A 20,875-nucleotide genomic window follows, 5' to 3' on the forward strand; every position below is an offset into this window, starting at 1 on the left:
CTATTGTTTTTCTAAGTGTGTCACAGTCATTTTGAGCAAACTCTGGCTCAGAGCTCTGTCCTTTCTAATCTTAAACCCGAGTGTACAACAGTCACAGTCAGGGGTGTTTGTAAATGATTGATGCCCCGGTTTCTATAAACGTGGATCTGCGTTTCTAGTTGGTCGTTTATCAACTTGTAAAGGGAGAGTAAGCTGCTTGTGGTGATACAACCGCCTTCCCAGCTTCACAGTCCGCCCTTATGTTTCCTACACACGCATATCACCGGTGCGCACGGGGAATAGAGAGGCCTCTCTCAGTCCGCCCTGGAGGAACTGATGAGCGGTGCCGGTGAATATAACGCGGGTCACGGAGAGTTCAAGTCATTGTCGTCAAAAACAGGAAACAAGGGAAAAGAGGGAGAGGCGCGTTTGTTTTCTTTTCCTCTCTTTCCATCAGTCTGTCCTTCTGTCCTAGTTCGCCTCTCAACGAGCGCACAGTATCGAAATGCAAAGCTGAACGAGGTTCCGCTAAAAAACACCCGGTGGTTTTCTGTTTAATGGTGCGAGTCGGGGCTCCGCTCCAGCGGTCTGCTTTATAAACGCAGCTCCGACCGCTGCGCTCCCCTTCCCCCCTGCCTCTCTGTCTGCCTGCCGCTGCCGACCGCTGTGATGGATTGGACGGCCGTCGGGAGTTGTTTGTTGCGCAAACTATTCTTAGCAGCAGGGACGAGCGTCAACACACGGCCCTTTCCCCCACTCTCACCCGCTGTCCTCCGCTCATAATGTGACATTATGGCAGGATTTCTGCAGAATATTCCGGATTATAGTCTATTAGTGCAAAGTAACCCAACACCCAGCCAAAAAGCTCTTTTTATGTTGAGACCTTTCTGTGATTTGAAGTGTAAGCCCTCAGTTTCAAGCCTGCATTACTGATGTGAATGTTTTGGTACCACTTTACAATAAGATTACCCTTATGAATGATTTATAAATCCTTAATAAGGTTGTAAACACTTTATAAATCATAAACATGTGCTAGCACAGTTTTCATACATCTATATGGGCTATATCTGCGTGAGTCACTTACTACTAATTAATGCACTAATGAGTTACAAAAGGGAAAAGGAGGTTTATTGTAAAGTATAAAACCATCACTCTTTATTAATGACTTAAATCATATCAACGCCTGTGATAATGAGGATGGCTGCTGATAGCATGGTGAAAATGTAAACATTAACAATATTGCCAAAGCCTTCATGTATGATAATTTAGTATATTAATTTGATATGCCAAATGAAACTTTATTTTTATTAAGATATGCTGATTAACAAATATCTGATGAGGTTGATTGGTATAAATGCTGCTGATGGAGAAGAGTCACTATTGGTCAAGCAACAGGTCACTGTTGCCCTTTTATCTTATTAATGATTTATGATTATACGTCATCTATAAGTGTAGATTTATTGGAGAGTGGTACTAATATTTTGTCGTGTAGTAATGTACCTGATTTGATCTGTTGGAGGAAAAGGGGTTGGACCAGATTCAGACAAACATAAACAAGACTGCGACTGTGCTGTCAGTGTCATTATACCACTGACTAAAGTAGCCTACAGTTTAGAAATATACTCAGTATTATGAATCCTCCATAAGTATCGTGATGCAACAGGTTCTTACGTATCAGAGTAACTTCTCTAATGCCATCCAGTATAAATGTATGGAATACAAAGTAAATATTTACAATATTTGTTATTATTTTCCATTGTAGTTTTCAATTATTAATGAACGCCTGGGGGAGGGGGGAATTAAATGCCTGTCCAAGAAGTCTACTCTGGCTGCTGGAGTGTGACAATACTAGCATTGTGCACCCATTTGCCTCTGAAGCAAACACAGCATTTAACAGAAGCATTACCAGGCTGGTGGTAATAATGCAGTGAGCACTTTCACCCATGCATAATTTTAACGAGGCTGCAGGGGTCCGTGCATCCAAAAGCTTTAGTTTTATTCCTGGCAGTGCATACTTGATCCTGACCTTGAGGTCCAGCACAGCCTCTCATCTTTGCAGGACTGCTATTAATTTCATGGAAATGACAGGTGCTGTGGCGACGCAGACTACTCGGTCATCAGCACAATGTGGGCGCGTTGTGAAGTAATAACAGGCCTCAAGACACCAGACTGTCTTTTTGTTGTGCACACCTTAACAAGAACAGATCACTTCTTCTCCCGGTAGTGTCCCAGCTGTTTTTTTTTCCTAGAAAAGCAATACACACCGTACAAATATATCAACACAAGGCTTTTGTTTTTGCTCCTATTTTTCATGAGTTGAAATAAAAAATCTAAGAGTTCTTGTGTACACATAAAAGGTTCATTTCTCTCAAATTTGTCCACCTGACAGGTGTGGCATGTAAAGATACTGATACTGAGTGTAGTTTTATCTTGAGATAGACATTTATTTTGCACTGAACACTGGATATTTCACATAGGGTTGCAGTTACCAAATTTTTTCCCCAGGAGGTCAAACTGCCTATGTTTGGCTTACTAGAGGTGTAAATCACAAGTTTCATCAGGATATGATATTATAACTGGTCTTTGGTTGGTGATCATATGTCAGTTTAACACAATCAGTTACATTTATGTAAACTGAAAAACAACTAAATTATGATTTCACAATTTTACGACTGAACTCTTCCAAACATTAGACACAGCCATGGCAATTTTAAAATAAAGGAGGATGTTAAAGATGATGATGGAAAGCGATATTTTCAGAGCAGGGCAGGTCATGACGTTGTCCTCCCTTGGGAAAAAAATGATATCTGTATCCCTATGTGAAATAACCTTAGTTCAGTGCCTAATAAATGTCTTTTTCAAGATAACCCTGCATACATTATAGCAATTGTGACCAGTCCACGGCACATTTGTGTGATAATCAGACTGTTTAATCAGCATCTCTTTAGTGCCCACTAACACAGATTTTAACAAATTTGTTGACAAAATTTGAAAGAAATTAACCTTTTGTTAGCATGGGAGAAGTCTTGTATTTTAACTCTAAGGAGCAAAAACAAAAGTGTTGCATTAATATTTTTGTAGATGTACATGTAGTGCAGATGTAGACTGTGCTTGTGGTAAGCAGATATTCACTATATCGGCGGTCCATGATGTCCATAAAGGCAGCATATCATTGAACATCTGCGTTTGTATAAGAGGCTTATATTTTTGTTGTTGTGTTGGGTCTCATTGAGCCCAGACTTTACAGTGCAAGAGGAGCCACTGTGTGTGTGTGTGTGTGTGTGTGTGTGTGTGTGTGTGTGTGTGTGTGTGTGTGTGTGCGTGTGCGTGTGTGTGTATGTGTGAGACGAAGCGAGAGGTGCGTGCCTCGCTCCAGGAAACAGGAGTGATGTGATTTCTCAACGATGTCTGTGTAATTTGCAGAAACGCGCGCACGTCTCTGTAGCACTTTTACCCATGCACACACTCCATGTGAGCTCCGTCAGAGGCGGATGTTGTTGAAGCAGGACTGGCCCTGGGGAGCTGCTGGAGCGCAATGGGGGCTGCGGGGGGATGGGAGCGCTGGTGGGGAAGGGAGGAGCCGTGCTGAGGGGCCCACAACAGGCTGATTAATGGCCCCCGGGTCACAGCAATAAAAGTGGCGTGCCAGCGGCGCGGCAGCGAGGCTCAGAGGCGTTTCAGTGCGATGATCGAGGAGCTGAGTTTCTCTGCTGCTGCTGCTGCTGCTCTCAGCACTGCCAAGCGCGGCAAGGCTGCGTTTTTACTATTTAAAGACACTTCTCTCTGTCTCCCACCTAATTCCTGCTCTGGCTCCTCTAACTACTGCCTAGCAAAAACAACTTGCCCTAACAAGTCATCAAGTCTAATGTTCAAACTTCAAGATTTCCTTTTAAAATAAATTTTGCCAAGCAGGAGTGATAATTTCACCTCTTCATTGTTGTTTGAGCTCTTAGAAGATTTTGAAACAGCCTTTTGAAATTAGACCACTCTTTTTAGTATGAAGATGCCTCTTGACTCACCAGAGTTCATAAGTGTTCAGTGATATTTCTGTTGCTATTTCTTTTCTTTTACACCTGTTTTTTCTTTACTCAAGATTCTGATATTCCTCCCTCAGCTCTGTAGAAGCAAGTAGGGCTCGCAATATATCGACATTATATTGATGTTTACTATGACAAGATATCGTTATATCATGACATGGCCTATGTGTTGTCTTTTCCTGGTGATGTCATTGTCTGATCTTATAATCTATTAATAGATTATTGAATTAATTGCCACCTTTTTTGTTAATTGATTATACAAGTTTGAGTAAATATTTTAAGAGAGAAGGTCTATATTCTCCGATTCCAGCTTCTTAAATCTAACTATTCTCTGCTTTCTTTACTCCTTTATGACAGTAAACTGAATGTCTTTGGGTTGTGGAGATTTTAAGACAACTGAAGACGTCATCTTTGGCTTCAGGAAACGCCAATCAACATTTTTCATCATTTTCTGACATTCAATCAAGAAAATAATCAAACAATTAATTGGCTATGAAAATAAGCGTTAGTTTTAGCCCTGGTTGTAATTGTTTATTATTTACCCACTTAGTCATTATATCCACATTAATGATAATTATTAACCCCAAATCCCTTTAATACAAGTCTCAACATAAATGTTTGTTTTTTTTTCCCACTTGCCGGTTGGGTGAGAAACCTACTTGCCCAATGTAAATTTTTACTTGCCCCTAAACTTTTGTATTGTTTTATTTATTAACCGTTAGCAAATCACAACAAAGACTAAAGCTGCAATCTGTATTACATTTCAGAAAATAATGAAAAATGTCCATCCTAGTGTCTAGTCACAAGTCCCAAAGATATTCAGTTTAATATGATAATAAACAGAAAAGCAGGAAAATATCCATATTGGAGTTGAAAACCACATTTTCTGACAATTTTGCATCACAAATACTTAATTTCGTTTATAATATCCAGTAAGATCATCACTATTTCAGAATTTACAATATGTAAATTGTATATTGTAGCATAGCCTAAAGATCATTTATAAGTCATACTGCCCTGCCCTAGAATCAATACTTACCAATCTTACCAAAATGACACCAAACTACACTGTTGGAATAAATCTGTGGTTGAATCTAATGGTTCACATGTGACATATATGCCATGTTACAGACAGATGTTGCACAAATATATTTAAAAAAAAATACATTTGGGTTATCTACTTACCCAAAATTGTATGTACTTCTGGCGAAAGCTCTCTTTTTATGTCTTTATTCCAAGAGAGTTGTTAATGCAGCCCCATAAAGCACAGATTTAATGTTAAAGACCAATTATTACATTAGAATCTTAAAATGTTGGACTAATGAATAATTGATAAATCCGTTATGCTCCAGTGCTTTAAAGAAATTCAAATGTATACAAAACACTGGAAGATTAAAGGGCATTTCACACACAAAGGAATCTTGGTGTTTGTTGCTGATTGTCATTCCTCTTCTGATTTTTTCCAAAAATAAAAAAGAATCCTCAAAGAAATACCATTTTCACTTCCATGGCCATGTTGTTCTTTTATCTTTCGTACCTCTGTCCTCTGTTCTCAAACAGAAACAATGGTTTATTGTAAATTTAACTCGTCTCTCCCTCTCGTGCGTACTATACTTGTGCGTGTGTTCATAGGTGTGAGTGTTTGTTGATCTGTGGCTCTGTGTTGGCGGGCGGTAAATGGTCTCCCACCGAAGTGGTCTCTGATGTATAATCTTTCCTTGCTTCGCTGGCTGAGGCAGCCGAGAGAGCAGGTCAAAGAGGGCACAGAAAAACCAGTGTGAGAGGAACGTGACTGAATAGACGGCAGCCCCACAATGCAAGTCTAGCACACAGGGTGGGCAGGACGGGCTCAGGGGAGGGGGGGAGAGGAGGGTGGTGGGGTTTCTGAGGGGTGTTGACGGATGGGGAGGGGAGGGGGAGCCCGCACAGCGCTTTCATCTTCAGCCACTACTTCAGTGGAGTTGTGTCCGAGAGTGAGAGGAAGCGTGTGATGACTTAAGACTGGCTAAATATGCCACTTTTCACCGTACTTGCTGAATCTCATTTCACTTACACATCTCTGTGACACATTTTATTGCTATGTAGCATGTAGGGCTGTCACGACATCAGATTTTCACTAGATGATTATCATGGCCAAAAGAATTCACAGTAACAATTAGGGCTGTCAAGATTCTCCAAATGTTCCATGATTCAATTCACTTTTTTGATTGTAAGGTCACGGTTTGATTGGATTTTTCATTTTAAATATATATTTTTTGGCACTGATGGCTATGCCACTGTTAGAATATCAAGTTGACGCTGAAAAAAGTTACATCACAGATTCTGCCTTTTATTCTGTGTATTTAGATGAAAGGCCCATTTTGAGCCATTTTCAATTAAATATTAAAAATGGGACACCCCTAATAATAATACTATTGTGACATCTAATTTAAAATGTCAAAAAATACTGATGCTGTCAGTCTATTCATCTTAAACTTTGTTTGTGTGTTTTGTCTCTTTTTCGAGAAATGAATCATACATAAAATACAAGTGTGAAGAGGTGAAGTCTGATAACTGTACAAAAACAAATAAAAAGTGCAGTTACACTTAATGGATAGTGAAAAAGTGTGTGTTTTCTTGCTACAGCAGAATCTACTAGACAGAAAGTTGTTCCTACAGGAAACTGCTCACAACAAGGTCCATGGATTGGAAAAACTGTAGATGAAAAATGTGTTGTGTTCTTGAAAAATGATAAAGGAAAAGATTAAAAAGCCTAAAAAATGCCAACATATTTTGTGCTCTACAGGTTTCTATCAGGGCTTTAAACATGCCATGTAGTTTCACAATATTTGATAGAAGGTGGACATCTCTATGGCCAATATCTTCAAAACTCACACCAAAACTATCTAACTGGATAAATAATACTACAAGCCACAGGGAAAATATGAATTTTTGATTTTGGGGTGAACTGTCCCTTAAATATCATAGTTCTCATCAATACCATTATATCACCCCTAATAGCAATAATGTAGATGTGGATATATACTTTAGTTTTTCATTCCCCAGACCCCAGAAAGTAAAGTGTGCGTAAAACTTAATTTCTATGTAACTCACCTTTTAAAGGTTGTATAAACTGACATTTTTGCCTTTTTTTATTTGGCAGTGGGGTTGCAACAGAGCTGTGTTGTGTGTGTGTGTGTGTGTGCGTGTGTGTGCGTGGCAGAGCCAAGACACTGACTGCTAACTGTTTGCTCATCTCCACAGGACAACATCTGTTCGTGATGTCGATGCTGAGACACAAACCAACCTGGAACTAAGACAAGGGAACCACATCACACAAAACATGGCAAGTCCCTGCGCTCGTGCTCAGTACCATTTATTCTTTCTTGTCACATGAGTCACTGTTATCTGGAAATAAACATTTGATCTTTTTTACTATGTTGCAGGCCCATAGTGATTCATGCTTTCACTGTCATGTTCTCAAAATTGTCATCTGATTTCTGTGATGATAATCACATTTTTTTCTTTCTTCTTGTGCCGTCTTTCATGCAGGTGGATGCACGGTTGACACCACTGGCAGCCATGGGGCTGGACCGAGGCGCTCTGATGCACGATGGTCTTCGTCTCCATGGTGGGGTTGTATACCCAGGCATCAGAGCACTGCCAGCAGAGAAGAGCAGAGAGACGCCCGGCCTCCCCCTCACTTATAACCGGGACGGCCTCCCGGAGCTCATCTACAAGCCTGACGGCCCTCTGGACAGTCGTAAGCCCACTAATGGATACCTGGGCCTCTACAAAGGTACCCCTCCAGGTCTCCACAAGCCTATGCTGGTTCCTGGAGCTGGCGCTGAAGGTTTGGGCTTGGAACGCAGAGTCGGGCCTGGGGAAAAGGCATCTGAACTGGGCTTGGCAAGTGCTGGTGGCAGCTACCTCCGCCTGCCATGGCTCAGCCCCTACCCTGAAGCAAGCATGTATCCCTTTATGGACACATCCAAGTACGCAGCTCTAAATATGTACAAAGCCTCCTTGCTCAGCCAACCCAACCCCTATCTTCCCCAGCACCTGGCCTACCCTTCTCTGTGTGCAGCCCAGGGGGGGAATGTTAACCCTGCTGCAGCCGCCTCTGCAGCCGAGAGGCTCTACTACATGCCGCCCTATCCTCCCTCTCCCATCTCTTCTCCGCTGGTGGCACCCCCTATGAGGATTCCTGCAGTCACAGTAGCCCCCACATCACTGGTCCACTGCCAGGACAAGGGGCTCGGTGTTGCACCTCCATTTGCACAGCAGCTTCACCAACCCTCCCCTCATCCTCAGCACCACCAGGCTGCCATGGACAGGGACCGGTCCCCAAGCAGGAGCAGCAGACCAAGCAGACCTCCTTCTAGGAAGGGCTCCAGCAACAACAATAACACCAGTAGCAGTAGTAGTGGAACCAGTGGTGGGAGTAATAGTCTGCCGACTGATTCTTCTCCTCATGCGTCGTCTCGCCTCCCCCAGCCTCCCCCTCCTCCTGCCCTCATTGACAATTCACTGGATTTACAAAGGCCAGTCACCAGGATAGGACCACCACCCTGCTCCTCCACCTCTTCAATATGTGCCTCATCCTCGTCCACGCAGTCCATTCCTCATCCATTCTCCGTGAGCAGCATGGCATCAGAGCAGCCTTCTCCTGCCCGGCCCAGCCCCCACAAACCCAGGCCGAGAGATGGGGCACCTGAGCACAGAAGTGTTGGGGCTGAGAGGAGACCCAGCAGGTCACCCTCCAAACCCAACTTTGAGAGGCCAGCTCACCAACCCCAAGCAACCAAAGACTCAGCAGAGAAGCCCCTGGATTTGTCTGGAAGGATACTGGAGTTTGGAATGCCTCCTAATGGATTCCCAGTAAAGATGGACACTATGGCTTCAGGCACTCGTTATGGACTGCCCCCCAGCCGAGAGCTCTTGAAGGAAAACCTGTCCCTCTCTCCTTCCTCCCATCCTCACTCTGTTGTTAGCAGCACTTCTTCAAAGGTTCCAGAGAGGCCGGAGATGATCAGCACTTTACACTCCTCCTGGGTCGTACCTAGCCCGTCTCCTTCCCATACACAGCACACACCTGGCTTGCCCCCTTCTCCAAGGCCTAACACAGACTTGGTTCTCCCACAAGCCAAAGGCTCCTCGCCCTCTGTTATCAAACACAAGAGTCTGGAGAGAGTGCTCCCTCAGCAACGCAGTTCATCCTGTCCAAGGATAGGGGAGCCCAACCCCAATATTCCCTCCAGTCAACACTCCTCACTGGCTCTTTCTCCTAAACCCAATGGGGACTGGGTCAAACACAGCCCCAGTCAGACTGAACAGCCACCAGCGGTGAGCCACCACAGAGAGGGAGCAGAGAAGTCCTCCCAGGCCACTAAGAGAAGTGAAACAACTCCAGAGGTGTCCTCATACAAGAGGCCTTGTCTAGAAAATGGTCACCCACCTGGTCACCTTTATCTTCCTCAGAGTGATGCTTATCTGAACCACAGTTTGGCCTATGCCAACAGATACCTGCACTACCCCATCCCTGATGGCATGGCGCTACACTCCCTGCCAATCACAGGAAAAGGCCCAGTCTACCCTCACCCAGTACTGCTGGGGAACAACAGCCTTTACCCAACACATTTAGCGGCAAAACACCCTATACCATACCATAACCTCCCAGCTGGTCCAGGAGGCGAATACCTCACTTATAACTCACAGGAGATGGCTCATCCTCTCATGCAGACTCACTCAGACAAGCTACCAGAGAGGGGAGACGCAACTCTGAAGCCCCGGGGACAGGAGAAACTGCGGGGAGCTGTCGAAGAGTGCCAGGGCCACAGAGATCCCAACATGGGGAAAGAGACTGGTGAAGCAAGCCAAAGTAAGCTTGATAGGGAAAGTGGAGCCCACGGACAGAGTGGCAGCCAAAGCAAAACTCCCTCCTCCTCTGTAACTTCCAGAGAAAAGATCGTCTGCATTGACCTTGTACATTCAGACACAGATATTGAGTCTACTCCAACAGTCCACACAGAGCCCTCTGCTGAGACCAGCACCAAGGTTAACCAAAATGAATGTTGTCATAGTAACCAAAATCTAACACTGACTGACTACGAGCCAAAACACCACCTCTCCCTTCCTTATCCACTTCCCTCCGGACAAAGCCCCACCTTGAAGCCCAGCTCTACTGACAAACAGCCAGAAACCACCTTTGGGAAACCAAAGGCTCCTCAGGACACAGGCTGTCCTGGGGGGACATCTAGCACACCCCCATCCTCTCCAGGGCAGGTGGCCCAAGCAGAGGACAGCCTGGAGGAACAGAGCCCCAGCCCAGACCCTGGAGACCAGGACCAGAGCACCTTGCGCTGCGCCCGCACATCTGGGGAGCGTAGCTCCGGTAAGGAAAAAGGAGACAGAGACAGCCGAGCTCCTCACCTCACTCAGCACTGTACAGATGTGGTAAAAGAGGAGAGGGAGACCGAGAAAGAAGACAGTATTGTTGACCTAGGAGAGTCTCAAGGAGAAGGAGATGAGGAGGAAGAAGAAGAAGAGGGGGGCCAGACTTCATCTAAAGGCTCTCGTAGATCCAGTCTGGCCAAAAGGATCGCTAACTCCTCAGGCTACGTTGGCGACCGCTTTAAATGTGTCACCACTGAGCTGTATGCTGACTCCAGCAAGCTGAGCCGTGAACAGAGAGCACTGCAGGTAAGACCATCAACACTTTGTGTGTATGTGTGTATATATATAAATATATCTATATATATATATACACAAAGTACAGGATATATTGGGCTCAGGAAGGTGGTGGGCTTGAGAGAGGTCATTATGACCAATGTTTCACTAACTCTTTTTCATAAGAAGCATTAATAAATGGTCATTTGATAGTTTACTGAACTTAAGTTAATAGTCATTTTACTGTTAGACATTCTAATAATGTTTTTATATGCTTTATAAACAATTTAACAAGTAACTGTAAATGCAGTAGCTTGGTTAGTGTCCTCACTGGGACTCACTCGACTGATACTTCTGGGGATGCTACTGTTACAGAGTTGAAGTGATGAGTGTTGCAATATTCTCTGCAATGATCACTTAGAAGTGGTTAAAACTTGTGACAAAGATATGTAATGTAGGAAGTTTATTTTACAGTTTAACAATAAACATTGTTATATATATGTTTATGTGTGTGTGTATATAACAAAATAGATGTATATATTCAATCTGAATAAAGAAAATGGATCAAATCTACATAAAATGGTGCATATAAAGCTGACAAATAAGAACAGTCACCATCATCTGTTAAAAAAGTTTAAATTTAGGCGCATGTCAGATAACATATATGCTGTAAGTTAAATATTTAAGTACATTAGGTATTATCATGTCAGATTTATGTTTATAGACGGTTAACAAAAAAAATCATTAACCATTAACAACGTTATAAATTTGCAGCCCAGCTGTATATGTGATGATTTCTTAAATGTTTACAAATCATTTGGTCAGCATTGACAAATATTTAATATTGTTTATTAACAGTGAAATAAATATTAACTAGTGCAACTATCAATATACCATTTATTAATGATGATTATTATAAAGTGTTGCCAATGTTTCTTCTGTGCAGACATTTCAAGCACTTTCATCTCTAACATCCACGCAGGAATAAACCCCCTGAGGGCCACTGTCTTTATTCCCTTGCTGCAATATTCAGAACTGCCTGTAGAACAAACCCTGCATGAAATTGGCATACTCGGCATTCACAACACAGTACAGAATAATATAAGTGCTGTCATGCAGCTGTCCTCCTGGCCATAGGCTTGACCTTCCCCATAGTTTATCATTGTCTTAGCGAGCTGGTTGCAAGGCCAGTTGAGGCCCTCTATCTATCAGGGAGGGCAGTTCAAAGGTTAACCAGGGCTGCCATCTCTGTATGTTGATTAGCGAGCAGTCATTGTAAAGGTTATTTCTGTGCGTGCGTGTTTGTGTGTCCGTACGTGCTCGTCCTTGTGTGACTGCCTTGGGGCTAAAGCATGTGTTAGTGCTGACTGTGCTGTAGAGCCGTACACTGTAGTTTCAGAGCATGACTGTGGCAGCCTCACAGTTCACACTGCCTTTGGCTATGCTTAACCTCGAAGTTAGGGGCAGTGGAGGGCTTGCAGTGTGCTTAAAAAAACAGCAGCTGCCCTCTTCGGGGTTCCTTCTTAGGGTTTTCTGCATGCCCCCCCATTCGCCAGTCGCTATCCTGCCCTCACCCTCCTCCCTCCGATGGCTTGTGCTGCCCTGCTCGGTTGCTGTCCGAGTTCATAATTCTCTTCACCCAACTTAGTACAGGCATTTTATGACATGACCCGACACAAATTGCAACTGCAAACTCTTTAAACTGTTCTAGTGTTATAAATATGTCATTACATATTGAAAGTACTCCAGAAATCCAAGTTTTGAAAATACTGAAATCGATTATGTAATTTGCCATTACCGCCAATGTTTAAAATGTATTTATGCCTCTCTTCTATTCTGATGTCCATTTTGTTGAATTGACAAAACAACTGACTCCAGTCTGGCCTCCAATAAAAACTGGTCCCACCACTGCCGCCCAGGGACCAGCTCCGGTTCTAAGCCAGCTCCTTGGCCAGGGTCACCAACTGGAGATTTTATTTAGTACATGTTTTTGAGTAATAAACATTTATCAGATTTTTTTGTATTAATTTTTTTTCTCACAAAATGCCTGTACTAGGATCATATTTGCTGCTTTTGTTTGTCATTTGTAGCAGTAAATGAAGAGTCTTTGGGTTTTTGACCATTGGTTGGACAAAAGAAGCAATTGGAAGATGTCATTTTTGTCTCTGGAAAATTGTGATGAGCATCTTACATAATTTTTTGACATTTTATAGAGAGAAAAGATTAATCTTGAAAATAATCAGCAGATTAATCGGTAATGAAAATGTTAGTTGCAGCCCTAACATTTAGGCAATTTTCAAAACTTTCCCTTGATACAATTCCTTAGGACTTTTTTTCTCATTCAGAACAAACTGAGGACAAAATCTGTTTGTTGATGTTGCAGTTTGTGTGAGGTTGACCCACACTTTTGGGGTAAAATGCCTGAACTAACTGGCTAAAAGATCCTCTCTGCTAACACACATCACTCTACATCTATAAATAAATGCACAATTACAGCAGCAGCGTCCCCTAAACTCTGCCATCATCTCCTGTCATTCATATGCTATTCATTTTAGACTTGTTATCTCCGGTTCTTTGTGCTCAATGTTCAGCATAGAAACACAAACAAATCCTATGCTATATTATACACTGGCTCAGAGGCAGATATGTTAATAGGTTGCACATGTCTGTCTTATGTTTTGAACACACACTCTGCTAGAAAACTGTGGTTTTGTCTGTGTCATGCTTGTCAATGCACAGCTGCAACACAAAGCTATCAAACGCTCTATTTCTGGACATGTAAAAAATGAGATGTGGAAGTCTGTTTGGGGAAAAAAAAAATAATTGAGAAAGTGAATTAGCGTTATCAATCATGCTTAGAATTCACATCTTGTTTGGATTATCTTTTTCAAATTTGTCATTCATGCGGTTCAGAAATTATTTTGATAGTTTTGATGCAGTGTTAATTGACCTGTTGAGTCACTTTAATTTGATTGTGTTATGTTGTGGGATTGTGGCTGCCTATTGTGTGTAAAGAAACATGTGGAGAAACAAATTCATTTAAAAAGAAAAGGATGAAATGATGGACAGATATATTGAGCCCCCCCATTCTAATTGCTTAGATGGAAGTCATATCACGAGAGGGGAGTAATATAAGTCAACCTGCAGCTAACTGGGAGGTCAGTTCTTTACATTTCTTATCACATCTGCCTCTGATGGGCTCTGTCTCCTTTGTACTCTGTATCGCTGCACACTCCTTTTCTCCCCCCACTCCCTTCTTCCCTCTTTTTTCATCTCCTCTCTCTGCCTCAGGGCTTAGATGTATATGTTTCCTCGCCATGTTTATGTTTCAGGAAGGGAGATGCCAGGACTTAAAGCCCCAGAGCGCATGGACTCACAGTGGCTGCAGTAGTCTAATCTGTGTCTTGATGCCATGCTTGTGATTTATCTGTCTTACCTTTTTGTCCTGTGTGTGCGTGTGCGTGTGTTTGTGTGCGTGTGTGGGTTTAATTTCTTTGGCATTTTCTTTGATTTTGAGACAATGTGATTTCTGACGCAATTTTTTTGCTTCTGTAGCTGTTGAGGCCAGATTGAGGCTTAGAGAGAGGTGTGTGTGCGGCGTGGGCAGACGATGAGTGGTTTTCATGGCTTTTCTCTGCATTTGTGTGTGTGCGCACAGCGGGCGATGATGCGGTTCTCGGAGCTGGAGCTGAAGGAGAAGGAGGGCGGCGGTGTGTGTGTGTCTGCCTCGGCGGCAGCGGCAGCAGGACGGGAGCTGGCAGACGGCCAGCACAGAGAGCGAGCGCTGGAACACTGCCAACACACCACCAGGCAGGCAGAGAGGGAGGGTGAGTAACCCAGCACCACACACACACACACACACACACACACACACACACCCGTAATGCATGCACACACAAATCCACTCTGCAAATGAACACTCACAAACAATAGCTGCGCGTACACACACTCACACGCACTTGCAGCAAATGCTGAGGCAAGACCGGGTCACTCTAAAAAAAGACACTCTTCCACACAGACACATGCACGCACACTCTTACACAAGTGAGGCAGCGCAAAGCGAACAAGCCAACACGAGAGACGGAGAGGGGGAGTTTTATTTTCAAGAAGTCTTTTGTGCTTATCTGCGCGGAGAGGCGATCGAGAGGGAGGGTAGGAGGGGGAGGAGGGGCAGAGATTGCGTGAGTGAAAGCAGGGGGAGAGTTAGTGGGTGAAAGCGGATGGGAAAGCGCAACGGAAAGAGAGAGAGAGAGAGAAGAGGGGGAGGGAGGGTAGGAGGAGGGGGGTTAGTTACATTGGCTGGGAGCCCAGCTGTGTGTTGGAGCGAGGCCGCGGCTGACGTGTGAGCCTAATTATGGCATGGAGAGAGACAGAGAGGGAGAGGAGAGGAGGGGGGAGAGTCACGCTCAGTGTGAGAAGGGCGTGGTGCGGTCATGCCGTGGGGGAGGACAGAGAAAGGGGAGGAGAGGGATGGCGAGAACGCAGGATGTTTTCTAGCTTCTCCTCGCTGGGAGCGCAAGCGGCTGCGCTGAAGCCCGCTGGCTTGGCTCACATCAGATTAAAAAGTCTTTACCCCATCAAAGTTTTACAGCCTGTCTTTAAAGCAGAATAAAAGCTGGCTGGTGTTTAACTGGCATTCTCCCTCTGTCAATCCCCCAACCCGTTTCACCCCCGCCCCTTGTTTCCCCTGCTCTCTGTCTGTCTGGTTTGTGGTCTGTCTGTCTCCCTGCCCCGTCTGTCAGGTGTCCGACCGGCATACACAAACAACCGAGTTCCAGTCCTCCAGAGGTGTGGCGGCCAGAAGGAGCCTTTGTCCTCGGGGCACGGCCCCAGAGGTGCCGGCCAAGCAGGCCTCAAGGATGGTGCCAGGAAGGTGATGAGGGAGTATGAAGGAGGTCACTGTGCGCCACCCATTTTGACACCCGCTAAAGGCTTCCCTGAGGAGAAGGTCAGCCCCGGCTTCGGACCCTCCAGGAAACGCCCGCTCTGTCCCAAGGCTGAGCAGGAGGACAGAGACAGGGAGGATGGAGAGAAGTCATCCCACCCAGAGAAAAGAGCCAGGATTTCAACAGGTGAGCATTTAATTGTGCCACTTTTCCAAACGCGAGCTGGCCTGGCTTGACTCGGTTTGACTAAGCACATCAGTAGGGGTGTAACGATACATCTGTCTAATTTTATATATCAATCCAATGTTCAATGATCCAGTATAATTAGTACAAAGTGGAAATATCAATCCATATGATCATCTTTAAATTACATCTTTATTTTGAAATTTCTGTCACGTGTCTGTCACAGTTTTCTGCAAGAGCTCAGTCCCAAAATTGTTCAATCATAATTTTATTTCTTTTTGTTAGTTGACATAAATGTAATGGAATGCATTAAATCGTCTTAAATTATTCGCAGGCCTCTGAAACGAATCAAAATCATATTGTGGCAGACTAAAGCAAATATTGTTTTGTTGTCCAAAGAATCAAAATAATATAGTATCATGATGACACTTGTGATTTACACCCTGAACATCAGCTCAGTATGGCAGGGATTTGCTTCTCTGTTAGGGCAGGCCTACCAGCTTCAAAGTGTGTCTTTAACTAAAGATGTGCTTAGCTTGACTCAAGTGGCTGTAAATCAGAGGATAAACACCTCATTTCCTATAAATTCTTCACTATAAAAGTTCCTGTGGTATTTTGCTATCTAAAAGTTCTTACTAGGAAGCAGCAAAATCTGGAAATGTTGTTTTTATCAGCAGTAACTTAACACATGAAACAGTTAAATAAAGCAGATAGTACAAGTGCAAACAGCAACATAGGAGAGAAACTGAACTTCAAACCACAGAGATTCAGTTAGACTCTACAAAAGACTGAGAGCTGATCGCACACTTTTAGAAACAGACAAAATGCACGCTTAAATGAGGGGGAGAAAGGGGGTCTTTGCAGTTTGGCTGTGGTGGACGAAACATCACTGAACCCCATTTGGAGGCAGGCTAGGCTCGCTTTGGCTCCAGTCCAGAGAAAGTCCATCTCGGGCACGACTCAGCATAGCTTGCCGTGTTAAAAGTGGTACTAGAAATGCAAATCAGCGCAGTACAGTTTGACTCGGCGCAGCCAAAAGTGCCAGTGGAAAAGCCCCAATTGAACATGCCTCGTCACCCACATGCCACTTCCCATTTTCCTCAAATCACCCCCCTCCTCCTCTCCCTCCTCGCCTCTCTTCATCTGCTCTCGGTGCATCTCTCTAATTCTGCCCATTCTCTCCCCTTCATCCTGCGTTATGCCGAGCCTCATCTCAGCCCTTTGTTCTTTTTAAAAAATCGCTCTATTCCCTTTTGTCGCTTCCTCCTTCCCAATCAATTCCACCTTAAACCCGCTCCATCACAACCCCCACTCTTCCCCCCTTTACCACTCTCTGTCCCATCTTTCGCTCTGTGTGGCAGCCAGCTCAGAGAAGTGTTTAATCCTGCCTTTGAGCGGAGTGCGAGAGAGAGAAGCGAGGAAGAGGGACAGCCATTCTCTCTCAGCTCCGCCGTTCCTCCGCTGCGCTTACCCACCCTCTTCAAAGCTGCTCTTTTCTTCTCTTTTCATCTCCCTTCTTTTTTCCCTCATCTGTTTGGGTTCCCTTTTTTTTTTCTTTTTTTTTTTTTTTTTTTACATTTCTGGCATGCGGTATAGCGCTTGCTCTCCCCAGCACTGGCAGACGAGTCAAATACCCGTCCCCCTGTGAATTTCAGGGGGGGAGAACTCTCCCTCTGCTTCTCCAGTCTTTATTGCTTTGTGTCTCCGCCCGAATCTTGACTTCTCTTCCCCTTTAACTCCTCAATCTGTCTGTTTCACATCCCGCTCCCTGCCTCTCCTGCCTGAGTGCGTGTGTATTAAATGTAAGGCTTAGAGGGGGTTTTACAAGCCATAAGAGTATGGTGATTAATGGCCTTTTGTTCTTTGTGCTGAGTTGTTTACATGTCAGTATGTATGTACATGCAGTAGTTTTGTGGGTAACAGAAGGTGAGAGCAGTGTCTTTGAAAAGGTGATAACCTTTGATGTCCAAAATGTCAACTCATTGACACTTCAAAGAAAAACTGTTGTGGTTGAAGCTTGCCCACAATGCATTTTCTCAGTTTTTAACTTCTTTGACTCTTTGGGGATGTCAGTTTTAAACCTAAAGTAAAAGTATTCGTATCATATGAAACCAAAGGACATGAGGAATCAGTTGGTGCGACCACATCATGTTAGCTTGTCTGTTTGGCTAAATAATGCTCCAAAGATAGGCTAAATTTTGGCAAGGGAAGAACTAGCATTGCACTTTTCGAAGGGGTCCCTTGGTGTTTCACCTAAAGATATCTGACTGAAAATTGATTCTGTGGATACCAAAGAGTATCCCCTTTACAGACGGGACAACTTTATTTTATTCTTCATAGTTTTTTTAAAGAGGCCTTAAAATGCTCTTATTTAATTTTTTAACTGAGATTTAAACTTGAAAACAGTCCATATTGTTATATTTCAAGGTCAAAACTGTTCCAGCTGATATAGCTAAGATGACAAACAGTGCAAATGATGTGTTTACATCGTCTACAGATGAGCATGATCAGGCCAGTCCTGATGAAGACGATGACGATGAGGTGCGGAAGCTCAAGGTCTGCATCGAGCTGAAAGGACTGCGACTCAGCAAGCCTGCTGCCGGTGCAGCTTCCCCTGATGGCTCCCAAATCAAACAGGAGAAGGCGTGGCCCCAGCCCCGGTTGGTCGCCCCGACCCAGAGCCTGCGGGACCGTAAGATCAGGGCCGGTGAGCCGGAGGACAGAGCTGCGGTGCAGAGAGCCGACATCAACAGGAAATGGGGCTGCGAGAAGCTACTTAATGGTAAGACTGAACCGCCAGCCGTGCAAAAACCGCTGCTGTGTCTCTGAGTTCAGCTAGGGTAACGGAAATCTATCTTTGGCTCACGTTTCACTTTCTTGTTGAGCAGTCTGTCTTTTGGGGGATTTCCCGTGAGCCTTCGGGGAGGGTGGAGAGGAAATGAGGTAGGGGATGCTTCCTCCTGCCAAAGGAAAGGCCAAGGAATCAGAAATGGGACCTGGGGACTAAAAGCTAAAATGCCTCCCCCTCCCCAGTGATTTTGGGCTTTTTGTTCAGCTGGTCCACAGCGGGCTCTGTGAAAGCGATGAAAGTGCGAGTGAGGGAAGTGGCTGGTTGAGATATGCGTGGGCAGGTGTAGTGTGACTAATGTGTGATCAATGATTTTTCTTTTTCTTTTTTCCCCTCAAGACCAGTCGCAGGGAAAGGGAGGGCGGGGGGTGCGTGCGTGTGTGTGGAGGGGTAACTTATTAAAACCAGGGCTGTCCCTTATTCATGTGCCCAAACGGAGGCAGAGGGAGGCACAGACGAGGAGAGAAGAAAAGGCAGGAGAGAGATTAAAGGAAGTGAATAAAGCAGGGGAGATTTTGGTTTTATGTTTCCTGCAGAAAAAACAGGCCTTGATTGGACGCTGAATTATTATTCTTTTTTGTACTTTCACCTTTTTAGATAACATCACCGTGGCAACAGCCGTATTTTTTTCACAATGAATGTGTGTCTGTCAGGGCTGTCTTTCTTTTTTTTTCTTTTTTTTTGTGGATTCCACTAATCAGATCAACACAGGCATTTCTGTTAAGACACTTGTATTTAAAAGGTATTTTTCTACAACAGCTACTTAGAATGTGCTCATATATTGAGAGATATATGGAATATATTTACTGCACTAAATCATGGAATGACCATATGTTGTCAGAGATTCAGGAAATGTTGTCACCTTCTCTGACAACAATAAGTGTCTGTTTATGTGTTGTATGAGATCATTAATAATCTTTTAGAAGGTGTTGATGTTTAACAGCTACATTGAGCAATATGTTAATGGGGTCTGGCAGACCGTCACTGAACTCAACTTACAGTGTAGAACTCATGCATAATTATCAAAATATAATTTTGTGCTCATGTAGGTTCCTTGTCCCTGCAGCCTGCAGGCAACCTGCTGGAGCCTGTCTGGGAAGGACAATAGAAAACAATTTGTTTCAACCGTATCTTGTACATTAAATAGGGATTTGCCCTATTTAATACACCGTCTGTGGATCCAACTGGGTATTTGGACTGCGGTGCTCATTTAGGGTCTTACATTTTACCCCTTTAAGCATCTGCAAGATGTATAATTACACTTTCTTCCCCTTTGGTTCTCAGTTTAGGATTGATTTTAATGTGCTGTTTATTGTAAAAGTTATCAGACCGAGACCACATTTTGAGTAGTTAGAAATCCTTTGCAGTGATCCTTTGGAGGAAATGCATTTCCATTAAGCCATTAAACAGAAGGTATTTTGACATTGTGGTTTCAAGGGCAAGCTTTTATTTTTCGTGTAAATGTGTACAATAAGACAGCGCCACATTTGTAGGAACACCATAGCTGTGTCCTTGCTGCAGTGAATGAGCACACACAAGTCACTACGGGGCTGTTTATGTGAGCCTGCGAGTGTATGCGTTTATTTTTTTTATTTTCCTGAGCGAGGGAGCGAACAGGCATGCTGCGCTCCCAGACAGCTCTGTGCACTCATTAATAAACCAACAGAGGGTGAGAGATGGCCTTGCAATACCTTCCCATCCTCCCCTTGCACTGAGCTCTCACACTATCAGCCACTCACTCTCCTCCTCTCCTTCTTTTCTCCTCTTTCCGGCAGGAGTTGCTGCTTCTCCCCTTCCCCCCGGCCAACTGAAGGACAGGGCGCAGCCGCTGGGCCCCTTCTCAGGTGACCGTGGCCTCAAGGAGCCTAGGAGGGGCCCCCCTTCTCCGGCCCCACAGCCGTCCGTGGGAGGCACCCCTCCCCTCAAGCCCCGTCGCCATAGTGACACGGACAAACCCAAGGGCAAGCGGCCGTGCAAGACCAAACACACTAGTCAGAGGGAGCGGGAGCGGGAGAAGAGGAAAGAGGCCACACCTGGCAGCCCGGGCCAGCGCTGTGCAACAGATCTGGGAGCAGCTGAAGATGACAAGGTGAGTGCTGATAGGGCGTCTGGTGGTGATATGGGCGTCTGGATGTTTTGTAGCAGTGGAGTCTGTTTCAGTATGCCTGTCGGCGCCTCTGATTATGCAGCTGGGAGAGAAGGGGAGAGGAAGGAAGTATGTTTACAATGTTTAGAGGGCTGCTGGAGCTTTGACCTCCTCATGCCCTCAGCGGCTCCCCATGGAGGGCCTGCGT

At 44.5% G+C, this 20,875-nt stretch overlaps 1 protein-coding gene across 3 annotated transcripts in view; it reads left to right on the plus strand.

Moving 5' to 3' along the window:
* Positions 1–20,875, plus strand: part of bcor (BCL6 corepressor) — a 60,780-nt gene that overhangs the window by 22,721 nt on the left and 17,184 nt on the right. For 2 of the 3 annotated variants that reach the window (XM_084724676.1, XM_084724679.1), the window contains exons 2-8: positions 7,260–7,341; positions 7,548–10,697; positions 13,766–13,822; positions 14,323–14,491; positions 15,407–15,736; positions 18,231–18,515; positions 20,357–20,670. In XM_084724676.1, the coding sequence (XP_084580802.1) occupies positions 7,260–7,341; positions 7,548–10,697; positions 13,766–13,822; positions 14,323–14,491; positions 15,407–15,736; positions 18,231–18,515; positions 20,357–20,670 (4,387 nt within the window). The remainder of the gene's footprint in view (positions 1–7,259; positions 7,342–7,547; positions 10,698–13,765; positions 13,823–14,322; positions 14,492–15,406; positions 15,737–18,230; positions 18,516–20,356; positions 20,671–20,875) is intronic. The other variant, XM_084724677.1, reaches the window with a different exon arrangement.

The sequence above is a fragment of the Lutjanus erythropterus genome, chromosome 8, assembly GCF_056507025.1.
Source record: "Lutjanus erythropterus isolate fLutEry1 chromosome 8, fLutEry1.hap2, whole genome shotgun sequence".
NCBI lineage: Eukaryota > Metazoa > Chordata > Actinopteri > Lutjaniformes > Lutjanidae > Lutjanus > Lutjanus erythropterus.